Genomic DNA, 11849 nt, shown 5'->3' with positions numbered 1-11849 from the left:
ATAACACTCAGTTTTTCAGATGGCTTTCTTGTAAATTTTTCAAAAGTTTGGTGTCTTGCCCAAGGACACTTCCACATGGGGACAGGAGGGATACAAACGTTTAATGACCGATAAATAATAAAATGAATGTGATAAACCCAATAGGTTGGTATGAACCTACAACAATATAGCAATAACCAAACTCCAGGAGAACTCACTTACCCAGAAACATTAAGTAGTCATACAGCCCTTCAACGGTGATCATTTCCATGAAGTAATTCTGATTATGTCTCTTCTCAGTCATCTCTGATCGGTTGGCGTTGTTTTTGAAGAGGTCGTTGAAGAGCTATAGGAGAGAGGGATTTACATCAGATTGATACATATTTAAAACCAGAAGACCACTATTCTTCTCTTCTGTTTCAAAAACCTTTTTGTAATCTGAGTGACTCACAGAAGTCTGCAAATATATAAATAAAATATCAAGAAATAGGCATTTTCTACTTATAAAATGAAAGTATTGCAAGAAAAGTCTTTTTCATTTTAATTGCATTCATCCCTGCATTTTGAGGCAATGGCACTTTGTTCTAGAGCTATAGTTTTGGTATTAACAAGTATGAAACTAAATTCCTTGGCTTTCAGAAAGAGAGAGAGAATATGAACTTTGAAAATTATAGGATTTGAACACCCAACCTTTTTATCATTTTCCGAGGTCGGGCTCAGGATAGTGAGCTCAGGGCGGCTGGGTTTGGGTTTGGGAGATTCACACGAGTTGAAAAAGGACTGGATGAATGGCTCCAGATGCTGCCCTTTCTGACAGAGAAACCACAGGACACAATCTGTATAAGTTACAATGACAGTATAATCTTGTATGGACTGTGAAGGATCTAAGATATAAACAGCTTAATTGCTGTGATATGGAAACATTTATATTGTAGAAAGGTGAGATAGAGAGAATTACACACACACACACTCTCTCTCACACACACACACGCAGTCTCACACACACACACACACACAAATACACACACAAGGAATGCATTTCTTACCTCTTTTATCAGTTTGCTGGGAACTGACTTAATGATTTTCCCTGTTAAACATAAATATGTTATCTCAGTGAAGTATGGTTCTGTCACATTCTGCCTCTGTCTAAAACACATATATTGTTTCACTGCAACCCAATGTGACTGCAACCCAAGGTCAGGCTGTTTTCACATTTTCACAGCGTGTTTGACATGTTCTGCTGTTCAAACATAATCCATCTCACTGTTCTTTGTCTCAGTCATACCGTACCCAGGTTCACATCAGGTAACATCTTGTCCAGGAACTGAGACTCCATACTGTACGGGGACAGGAAGTCGGCGAGGAGCTGACTGTTACTCAGCTCAGGGTGCTGCAGAAGTTTCTGCAAAGAAAGCCCAGGTAAATATACTCTGCTGTAAGCTGTGCTCTTGTATAGTGGTACAACAGAGGACCTTGAATCAGTGCTGTGCCTTTTAAATATATTAGACATTAGAAGTTACGCTGAGTAAAAGCAAGCACAGAATATTACTTGGGTTGTTGTGTAAAAACATTCAACCACAGATGTTTTCTCGTTCATTTTGTCAGTACACAGACCGTAGTTTTTCAAGGAACATAAATACGTATGGTTTTGTATGTTTTGTAGCCTATGAACAGAATTTTTATTATTGCTGGCCATTTTCCACAGAATATTATTATTATTATCATTTTAAAGATTATGTTTTTGGGAATTTTTAGGACAGCTTAAGACAGGAAAGGGGAGGAAAGAGGGGGAGAAAGAGGGGGAATGACATACAGCAAAGGGCCGCATGTTAGAATTAAACCCACAGCCACTGCGACAAGGACTGAGCCGCTATACATGGGGCACACGCTCCACCAGGTGAGCCAACCAGGGGCCCCAGGATATAGTTTTTTTAAGTAATTTCCAGCCTTCAAAATAGCCTTTAATGTTAATTAATTTTAAGCATGCTGTAAAATCAAGGTGTAGAGACTAATTCTGACATAAGTAATCTATTATTGTGAATTGTTTGACTGCTTTTTAGCCATGCTAGTGGCATGGCTCTCGGGAAGGCAATGTCAGTCTGTTAGTCTCAAAAACTACTGGATGGATTAACATTCAATTTTGTACAGATATGCCCCCTCGGGATGAATTCTTTTTTTCTTTTTGTCTAGGGCTACCAATAGGACAAAATTTTAATTTGTCCAATACTTCCGTTACTACGGTGACTAAAGTGCTGCAAAACTAATGCCCTTCCCATCATTATCAGTTGTACTTTGTGCTAATTAGCATGCTAAGATGCTAAACAAGGTAAACATTGCCTGTTAAACAGAGCTGCTAGGATAGCTGTGTAGACTCTGTCTTATTATTTTGTCAGTTATCACCTTGTGTGATGCGTCTCTGAGCAGGGACCATTTAAAAACCTTTGCTGAATTGTGCTCAAGGACGCTCCAGTTACAACACATCTGGGATTTGTGAGTCTACTGCAGGAAAATCCATGAGTTTCAAAAAATAAATCTTAAAGGTTCAATTTGCATTTGTGAAAAGGATGTGACTTTGGCCATTTGTCTGTTTGACAACCAAGTCTCCCATCTTGTTAGAGGGTCCTTGAAAGCCGTGATCATGACTAAGAATCTGAATTGTGATTTTTAAACACTGCGGCTGCCCTCATCACAGCTAAATGAGACACACAGATAGTTCCTTCTTCATTTAGAACAGTGATTTCACCTGTACACGGTTTTGTCATTTAGTAACTTTTGTTCTTTACAATCTCAAAATGATCACTTTTGAAAAGTTATTTTCTAAAACTTTGGGTGTTTCCTGGAATAAATGCTCCAAAAATTGAGACTACTCCAACTTAATCTTGATGTCTTGTCACTCAAGTGCAGCCTGTTCCAGCCAGATACTGTGAATGGATAGAGTTGCCTGGAGCACTGTGAGTGTTTGTGGGTGTGAGTATGTGTGTGTGTGTGTGTGTGTGTGTGTGTGCTTTGGGCTTGAGAAAAAGTGTAATTAAGAAAAAATTACAGAACTGAAAATGCACTGAACTTTCACTGTTAGTTTTACTGCAAAAAGTCACTCAGATCAAAATACTACGGGCAGGGTGCAACTTTCTGGAGGACATCAAGGACTGGTTTGTACCCATCCCACTCTGATTATATATGCAGAAGACGTGAGCCTTGTTTCCCACTTGGATTGACCAGTGTTTGGGTTGGAAATGTATTTGCTTGACAATTATATGATTTCATTTTTATCGCACAGACATTGCAGTCACAGCTGTGTGTTTAAATAATCGTCATGCCTCTGCGCTGGAACATTACATAATCAGAGGCTTGTTGTTAAGTTCTGGCTCATTTCTAGACCCATTGATCTACCTGAAGGTACTCCTGGAACTCCTCTCGCTTCGATGTGAGGAACTCATAATTCTTGGGACCGATGATTCTCTTCGAAGGCAACTGTGCATCTGGAAACGAGCCTACAAAAATGTAAAAGAATTAAAAGAACATACTTCATTTTTACTTACATTAAACTTACAAATAACAGTTAAGTCAAAAACAAATCCCTAAATTATGCAACAGGGCCATTAAACTAATTTCCCTCCTAATGTTCCGTGAATCCACTGGAATCTGTGAGACCATTATGGTGGCAAATTCTTTCCATATGACAATAAATGAAAAAAGGAGAGTACACAGGCCCTCTAATGCAAACAAAATCCTTACCATGAAACTCAGTGAGCTTTGATTCAAAGACATAGAACTCCAGATATCTTCTGTACACAGACCAGTTCTCAGACTCATGTCCCACTGCAGACATGGAAAACATACAGTAAGATGAACACGCTAGACAGGCAGTGAGAGGTGACTGTAAGTGACTGCTTCTGCAGCAGTCACTTACATTTTACTCTTAAATTTTGAGTGACTGCATTTCACACGGGGGAAATATTCGAGGTCTCAGTTTTTGGCGATAAGATGCTTTTGCCTGTCTGTCATGCCTGTCTGGATATTTTGGGAAGCATGCTTAATTTTCTTTCTTGCTGAGAGGATTGATACTACTCTGTCTGTATGTCTGTAAATAAAATATAAAGCTCTAGCTAGCAGCCGGTTAGTGTAGTTTACCATGAAGACTGGACACAGCTAGTACATGACTTGTATTATTATTATAATTTTTTTCCAAAGACTATTTCTTTGGGCTTTTCCTCCTTTAACGGACAACACAGCTAGGTGAGAAATGGAAGAGAGAGAAATAAAAAAATAAATATTTTAGGGGCTTTAAACATTTCTGTCACAGTCACACACATTTTTGGTCAAATTCTTACTCTGAATGCAAAACTGTATCCTAAAGAAAATGGTGCCACAGCTCCTTCTAAAATGTCATGCAGCAAAGCAGAATGACCACTCAAAGATGACAGTAAGTGAGACAGAAGTCTCACCTGCCTTCCGGTCATTGCGCTCTACATCGATACAGAACACAGGAATCCTTTCTCTCTTCACATCGTCGTCATAAAAATCAATGTATGGGATGGTGATGTTCCAGGCTGAGAGGTTTCGGGGAGTGCTGGGGGTGGACGCTGCCTCCATGGGGGAGTCGTCCTCCAGCACCATCATGGCTTCCTCCACCTTGAATAGAAGGAAGTGAGAGAGGTTAAGGTCAAGTAGAGTAAGAAGAAATACTGTAGGTCAAAACTGCTACTATTAGAGTGCAAAACACTGTGTACAATCTTAAGAGCCTTACAGGCAAGAGGGCTTGGATTTATTTTGTTCTTTGAGTTCTGTTTATTTTGTGCTGAATTACACTCTCACCTCTATAACTTCTTTAATATGCAGTGTACACCTATCAAATTTACAATCAAGGAAGGAACAAGGAAATAACAAGGACATGACTAAAAAAAAAAAAAAAAGGTCGGCTGAGATTCACAAATAAGGGAAATGCAAAAGCAAACACAGCATTTCCCTTTACACTAAATACAGGAAGGGCAATTAAAGAAAAAATGTCCAGATATTCAGCTAACAGGTCCTGGTTTACTGCACCAGCTATGGAAGACAGTTCATTACATCTGTGCATATGGTGGATTTTCCTATACACAATATTTGTAAAATGATCCGTTAGGCACTTTCTATACAGAAAAAAAGTCATTAGGTCAGAACTGTAATAACAACATACTGGTTTAATTTCTCTCCATCAAAGCCGATGTTTAGTAATTTACAAAAGTCTCATAACCACAGTCAAACTTCGGTCAATTGAGCATGCAAACTCACGTTGTAGACAAGTATTGTTTAAACATTCTGCAGCCATAAAACTTGTATTTTAATCTTGGACAACTTCAGCAGAGCTGAACTAGATATTATTTATGTATTTGTCACGTAGAATATTGTTCTTACTATTTGCAGATAAATATAATGAGAATGTAAAAGAGTTCCATAAGAGACCAAGTGTGTTTTGGTGTATGCTTATTTAACTTAATCCATAACTATAAGGTAGTTAGGGTCACAGTGGCCTCGAGCAAAGTGTATTGAGTAATAATAACAAGTGAAACAGGAGCAGAATGTACCGCTTCACGTGAGAGCAAATGAGGATGAGACATTATACATTGGACCCCACCCTGGTGTGTGTTGTGTGAAGATGACAATCCCTGTGCAGGAGAAAAGGGTGGACTTAAGAAAGAAAGTATTAGAGATGAGGGGGAGTATAGATCGGGGCTCACAAGGTCTGACAGTTTAGAGATACGTGGACCAGCTCCGGCTTTTTGTCTGCGTGCTCCCACAGATCTGTGTGTTGTAACTCCAAGGCTTAATTGATTAAATGAATGTATTTGACTTTATCTTATCATCTTATTTGGCTCTTGCTCTAATGCAATATCAATTTAATCAATGCGCAGAGACAGACAGAAGACACAAAAGGGGAGAGATAGGGGGAACGAGATGCAGCAAAGGGCCGCAGGTTGGAGTCAAACCCGCGGCCGCAGCGTCGAGGAGAAAACCTCTATTTATGTGCGCCTGCTCTACCAACTGAGTTGACCCAGCCATGGTATATAAGTATTTTATTGGTGTCAGTTAATTGTCCCAAAAGGGGGGACACAGAGGAGGAAATCTCAAACAGTCACTAGGCCAAAAAGGTTTTCACATTCTGGTAAGTACTGGGAACATTAAAGTTCTTCAGAACAGCATAATCACTTATTGGAATGCTTTAAATGTCTTGGGACAGCAGCCATCCAAGACTAAAACCTATCTATCTAATGAAGCGAGACGTATCTGTTTATATTTGTGTATGCGTGTGGGTCCATGTCTGGGGGGAATGTAACCTGCACATCATATGCAGACGCCAAATGCAGAACGCAACAGCATTTGTATGGAATAAGGTTGGTGAAAAAAAGGCGCTTTTCAGTGTCTATTATTTTGATAAGAGGAAACTCAATAAAAAGCCATTTGGCAACACTAAACAGCAAACAAAAGCCAGAAACTATATAGTATTAAGTTGCTGTGAGCTGTAGCTTGCATTCACCACTTCAGGCAGAACATCACATAATCTCAGAAATTATTCCCTCACAGCGCTGTACAATGCAAGAAAATCTAAGAGCTGAACCGGGCAGACACAGCAGTTTTCATCAGACTCACCGTGGGTCGGGTTAAATAAGTCTACAGCTAACTTGCAAAATTACATGCAAGTTAGCAAAAAATACCGTCGCCAAAATACCCCCGCGAATCAAATTCGATACTTCACCGTTAACCGTCAAGCCACTAGACCTGTATGGAAATGAACACCTCCGCTGAAGTGTCGTTAATGATCATATAACACAAAACAAGGTGTCTCTCTCTCTCTCTCTCTCTCTCTCTCTCTCTCTCTCTCTCTCTCTCTCTCCACATTGTCAATGTGATTTTTTGTGATTACATACTACACTGTAAATCAGTAGTAGGCTATAAATTAAGTGAGTTGGGGTGCTTCTGTAAGTTGTTTAGGGGTACAATTTGGTTTCGAAGAATTCTACAAGCAGCAATACCACAGGCCAAGCAATCGGCACCTTTTCAAACAGGCACACGGGCCGAAAACAGACAGAAACTCTGGGGTTAACACATCGGAGGCAGATTTGGTGTACAGTAAGGCTTTCCTTTCTTTACTCACCAACACCAGCAAGTGGAAACTTGTTACAGTAATGGTGCAGAGGAGTGCTTTAGTTTGTATTTTACCTTTTAAGTTGTTATTTGTTAAGCACAAATTGAAACAGGGAAATATTTTTGTAAATACTTTTTGTTATTTTGAAGTACTGTTTTAAAGTTTACATAAATCTGAAGAATGAGAAACACACACAGGACAATTTAACTTGTTTAAATCTAGACTTTGTCCCATTAGCATTATAACAAACGCTTTAAATCATCTAAAAATGAGAATATTTTTTAGATCAGCCTCACCATATCGTCCTCTCCCTCCACAAGCCCATGGGATGGCAGCATGGCTCCCTCCATGGTTGTGCTCTTGAACACTCCTTTGATCTTACTGCCAATGCGGCTGATCCCAAAGGACTCGCCCCTCTTCGACGTGTTCCTGCGGGCCAAACAGGGAGGCTTTTAAACAATGCATAATGGAAATGTGCATGGCTTGAGCAAAGCGCATGCAGCTTGAGAGAAGTGACAGGGACGGAACCATAGAGGACAGGAGGGGAAGCAAGTAGCAACGTACTACATAGGATTCATGACTGTACAATAGGGAGAAAAAGCTAAGGTAGCCAAACCCAAAGCCAAAATGTCACAGCCATCTCACAGTGAAATGCCTGGTTTGTTTTTAAAGTGCTGCGGGGCCAAAAAGCAAACACAGCACACAGCAGTGATTTCATGAACAGATGTCTAGTTTGAAGGGGATCCCAATTTTTAATAATCACAAAAATATTGAATGATCCGTTACCAGTCAAAAAGGACATTACAGGCGCTCTGTGTGAGTGCCTGTTAGATAAAGTCAAATAAAAAATCACCATATGGCACATGGTGATATACCCATTATCCATTATATAGCCATTACATGAGAAACTGAACATTGAAACGTCACTGCATTGCAAAAAAAGTAAAAAGCCTTCAGCCTTAACAACACGACCAAGTTAGAGGAAGCACACGTGACAAATAAAAAATCCCATGCATCGGTTCCACCATGCAGGTGTCTGGCTGGGACTGGGGTCACGTAGGGGAAAGTGGACAGCATGACATCACACTGAGCTTCCTGTGTCACAAAGATGGACCCTGACTTACTTGGGTGATGAGTGGCGGTGGGATAGCGAGCCGTATGAGAAGGTTGTGAACGTGGACTGGGCATGGAGGGAGTTAAAAGATGCAGGTGAAGAGCTGCCAGAGGCGGTGAACATTGAGGACGGGGACTCGGGGCTCCAGTCCCAGGAACTATAAGCAGAACAAGGTCACGTCCCCACGGGCAAGAGGAGGGAGAGGACCGTGGGTCAAACCAGGGCAGGCAGTACGGTGGTTACAGAATCAGAGGGGACATACAGTCACAGACACAGCACGGTGGCGGCAATACACATATGGAGTAACAGGCGGACAGACGGGCAGAGTGGAAGGGAGGTTACTAAATTGCAGACATGGAGGGAGTTGAGGCTTGTAGTTGGTCAGCGTTAACAAATGGAGTGCAAGTGAGAGCCATTTTCTGCTACCTCATCTTTCTCCTTTGAGTGGTATAATTCATGCTGCTTTAAAAACTGCCTTCATACAAGATTATTTTTTTAACCGGTTGAAAAAACAAAAAAAACTAACATCAAGTAACCCCTGATGTTTTTGTGTCATTTTACAAGCAAACCCTTAGACTGAAAATGTAGCAAGAAAATCATTAGGCTAAAGCATAATTCTTTTTTATATGGCATGTGTTCAGCAGCACCACTCTTGATTAACTTGATTAACATATGATTAATGATGACTCATGCTATGATTAATATCAAAAGCTGAATAAGGTTGCTTTTCCTCAATCTTCTCTCATTTGCATTTACAGCACAGGCACCAAATAAAACATATTTATGGATGAAATTACATTAGCGATATCTACTAGTGCTCATTGAACTGAAGCCCTGATTGCAGCAGGCCCAGAGCACAGTTCATTTGTTACAAAGGCAGCATGTTTCTCTGAAAACAGGTCAGGCAAGAATGAAGTGTCGTTTGTATCTTGCGTGCAGCAGCACTACTCAGCCAGCAACTGTTTTGATCAGCACACTAATGCCTTATACTCACCGGATGTCATCCAAACTGAGGCTATTTCTGGAACAATATGCACAAGGAGTTAGTGGCAGGGCCCCTTGGCCACATACCCACCACACCCCGTGATAGAAACATGGCAGTCGATACCTGGGCTCAGGGCACCTCAACTCTTATTTAAGTTTAATTATACTGCAAAGTAAAAAACTATTTTTTGATTTACAGTTAGTGAATTGAAGTGAAGGGAAATTTTATATTTCAGGCAACTGGCACATACTATATTCTGTTTACACACTGCAGTGGCTACTGGGATACAGAGAGTTGTGAACATGCAAAAAAGGTTTTATACATTATTAGTGATTTTTAGACAAATTGAAGAAATTTGGGTTGCATGTGGATGCAGAATGGTGAGTTTTGATAACCTAGTTTATACACTGCCTAATTTTTCTGCCTAAACACATAAAACACCAGTTAAACTAATTGATCAAAACTCACTTGTACCTTCTGTCAAATACTAACTGATGAATCAATATACTGGCAAACATTATGGCCAAGTTTAAATTGTTGTTCACAAATACAAAAAATTGGTAAAGTGAAACCGACCTGCTCATCCTGGAATTCCTGGCTGGGGACTCTGCCCCTCTCAGAAGCTGGCGGAAGTACTGGAGAATGACATGGTAAGAGCAAATAAATTTATGTAAATTTCTAACAAAGCATATGCAAATTCTGGGACAGTAAGTAAGCAACAAACAGAAAAAAATTGCAGTATGTTTATAGTGACCTCTTTTTGCCTTTATAATTATCATGACTGCATTGTTGATTTTGGAGCAAGAACAGGAGTGGCAACAAAATATCAAATAGTATCATTATTTTTCAGACACACTAGTCATGCGGGGCAGTGGCCTGCTGTGGACAATGGCTGAGCACTGGTCCACCCAGCGGTATTCAATGAAACAGCCTCTGAGGGGTGAAATTCGGCTTGGCAGCTTGGCATAATGCCAGTGTCGGCTCATTGGTCAGTTGGGCGTCTGGTATTGATGACACGGCCGATAGTGGTTGGTGGCTGAGAGATCGGAAGAGGGTAGCGCAAGAGAGTCGGTTTAAATGAATTTCTTATCCCAACATAGTTTTGTTAAATTTGACACAAACTAAATTCAAATGGTAAAGGACAATCACATTCAGTCTATGCTAAAACAACCATATTTTGAAAAGAATGTAATTAGAAATTTGAGCATGACCGACAGCTGCAATACAGATATGAAAAAAGTGGACTCATTAAGCCTCAGGAGTGTGTTGTTGAGCTGGGTGACAGTGAGTTGAGCGATTTACTTCGAGGTGTGGACGCTAACCTCATCACTGTGACAGAACATTGGGGTGAAAACATTCTCCAGGAGGGACAGGACGTGCTCATAGGCTTCAAACAAACACCTCATGGTCTGCAGCTTCACCACCTCTGCATACGGGCCCTCTGCAACTGGGATGTTCAACAAAAAACACACACACACACACACACACACACAAAATCATTAATATCATACACACTTGTCCAAGTAGGTAAATATATACCCTTCTTTGAGAAATTGTAATTTCAGTGATTGACATACTGTTGCGTATTTCTTCCACTATGAAAGGATCAAAGCGGATCTTGTCGACGCTCTCGTCCAAACAGTACGTCTCATAGATCTTCTTCACCTCCTCATGAAGCATTATCTTTTCTGTGTCAGACAGCTCTGGGCACAGTATCTTGTCATTGAATTCCTCTGCAAAGTTAGAAGAGTTGGACAGCTCAGTCTCACTGCGTAAGGGCCTTTAGGAATGCATCACTGCGGTATCCATGAGAGTCAAGATTATGGACAGTTTTTAATGAGCTCTGCAGATGCTTTCAAATTGACTGTGAGTGGTGAGGTGTGAGAGAAGGGCTAGAGTAAGGTTGAAACCATCTGAAAGGTTCGGGACACGCTTACCGACTGCAAGGCAGAACTGCAGCACGTGAACGGCCCCTTCTTGCTTCAAGAAGTTCATGAAACGGAAGAGAAGGTCTTGCTGTTCTCTGATTTCCCTCAACTCCAGTTTCAGCACCTGATGAAAGAGAACAATGGTAAAAGAGAGAACATCAATCACAGTTAACAAAGGCAGCTTCCAACTTCTTGTTAAGCTCAGTAAGACCTGATATAGTGAGATAAAATACTGGATCTACATATTGTGATGACAGGATGTACTAGATATGATTAAATACAGTATCTGGCAGTTTGCTGGGGAGGTGGTATTTAGAGTATGTGTTTTGATTTGTTCAGAGGTTGGCTGCAGTAAAACATTTTAGAAATCACTATCACTACCATAGTATTACGTTCTCTTGAATCAGAGACAACACTTACAGAGGGCTTTTTGTTGCGAATGTCAGAGTACTTTTGTAGAAAAGGAACCAATGTTGAAGTGGGCTCCATGGGTTCTTCAGGCTGGAGGGAAAAACGTGTTTACGTTATTCACCCATACTGTACATTACACACTCTCTGCAGCAATATAATAATGTTTAAATACGCGGATTGGAAATGACACTGCCTGTTCACGTTTCAACATATACTTACAGGGGAGTTGTCTATGAATATCAAAAGTAAATGATTCACTGTGTCCTGAAAAAACAAACAGCAGTCAGTAAATTCATCTAGCTCCCATAG

The 11849-nt window shown here is 40.5% G+C and overlaps 1 protein-coding gene across 8 annotated transcripts in view; it reads right to left on the bottom strand.

The window, feature by feature from the left end:
- The window catches only part of LOC116670074 (sorting nexin-14), an 18399-nt gene that overhangs the window by 3589 nt on the left and 2961 nt on the right, over positions 1–11849 (bottom strand). For 4 of the 8 annotated variants that reach the window (XM_032500367.1, XM_032500369.1, XM_032500368.1 and 1 more), the window contains exons 11-26: positions 11760–11804; positions 11550–11630; positions 11139–11253; positions 10779–10934; positions 10524–10648; positions 9778–9836; positions 9211–9237; positions 8227–8373; positions 7399–7531; positions 4425–4611; positions 3715–3798; positions 3370–3470; positions 1270–1381; positions 1026–1066; positions 670–789; positions 202–325 (exon numbers count right to left, since the gene is read on the bottom strand). In XM_032500367.1, coding sequence (XP_032356258.1) covers positions 202–325; positions 670–789; positions 1026–1066; positions 1270–1381; positions 3370–3470; positions 3715–3798; positions 4425–4611; positions 7399–7531; positions 8227–8373; positions 9211–9237; positions 9778–9836; positions 10524–10648; positions 10779–10934; positions 11139–11253; positions 11550–11630; positions 11760–11804 — 1657 coding nt within the window. The remainder of the gene's footprint in view (positions 1–201; positions 326–669; positions 790–1025; positions 1067–1269; positions 1382–3369; positions 3471–3714; positions 3799–4424; positions 4612–7398; positions 7532–8226; positions 8374–9210; positions 9238–9777; positions 9837–10523; positions 10649–10778; positions 10935–11138; positions 11254–11549; positions 11631–11759; positions 11805–11849) is intronic. The other 4 variants (XM_032500371.1, XM_032500372.1, XM_032500370.1 and 1 more) reach the window with 4 other exon arrangements.

This window comes from Etheostoma spectabile, chromosome 20 (assembly GCF_008692095.1).
Source record: "Etheostoma spectabile isolate EspeVRDwgs_2016 chromosome 20, UIUC_Espe_1.0, whole genome shotgun sequence".
NCBI classification, from domain to species: Eukaryota; Metazoa; Chordata; class Actinopteri; order Perciformes; family Percidae; genus Etheostoma; species Etheostoma spectabile.
Note: the sequence above shows the minus strand (reverse complement) of the source record. Positions and strands in the feature narration are given on the sequence as shown.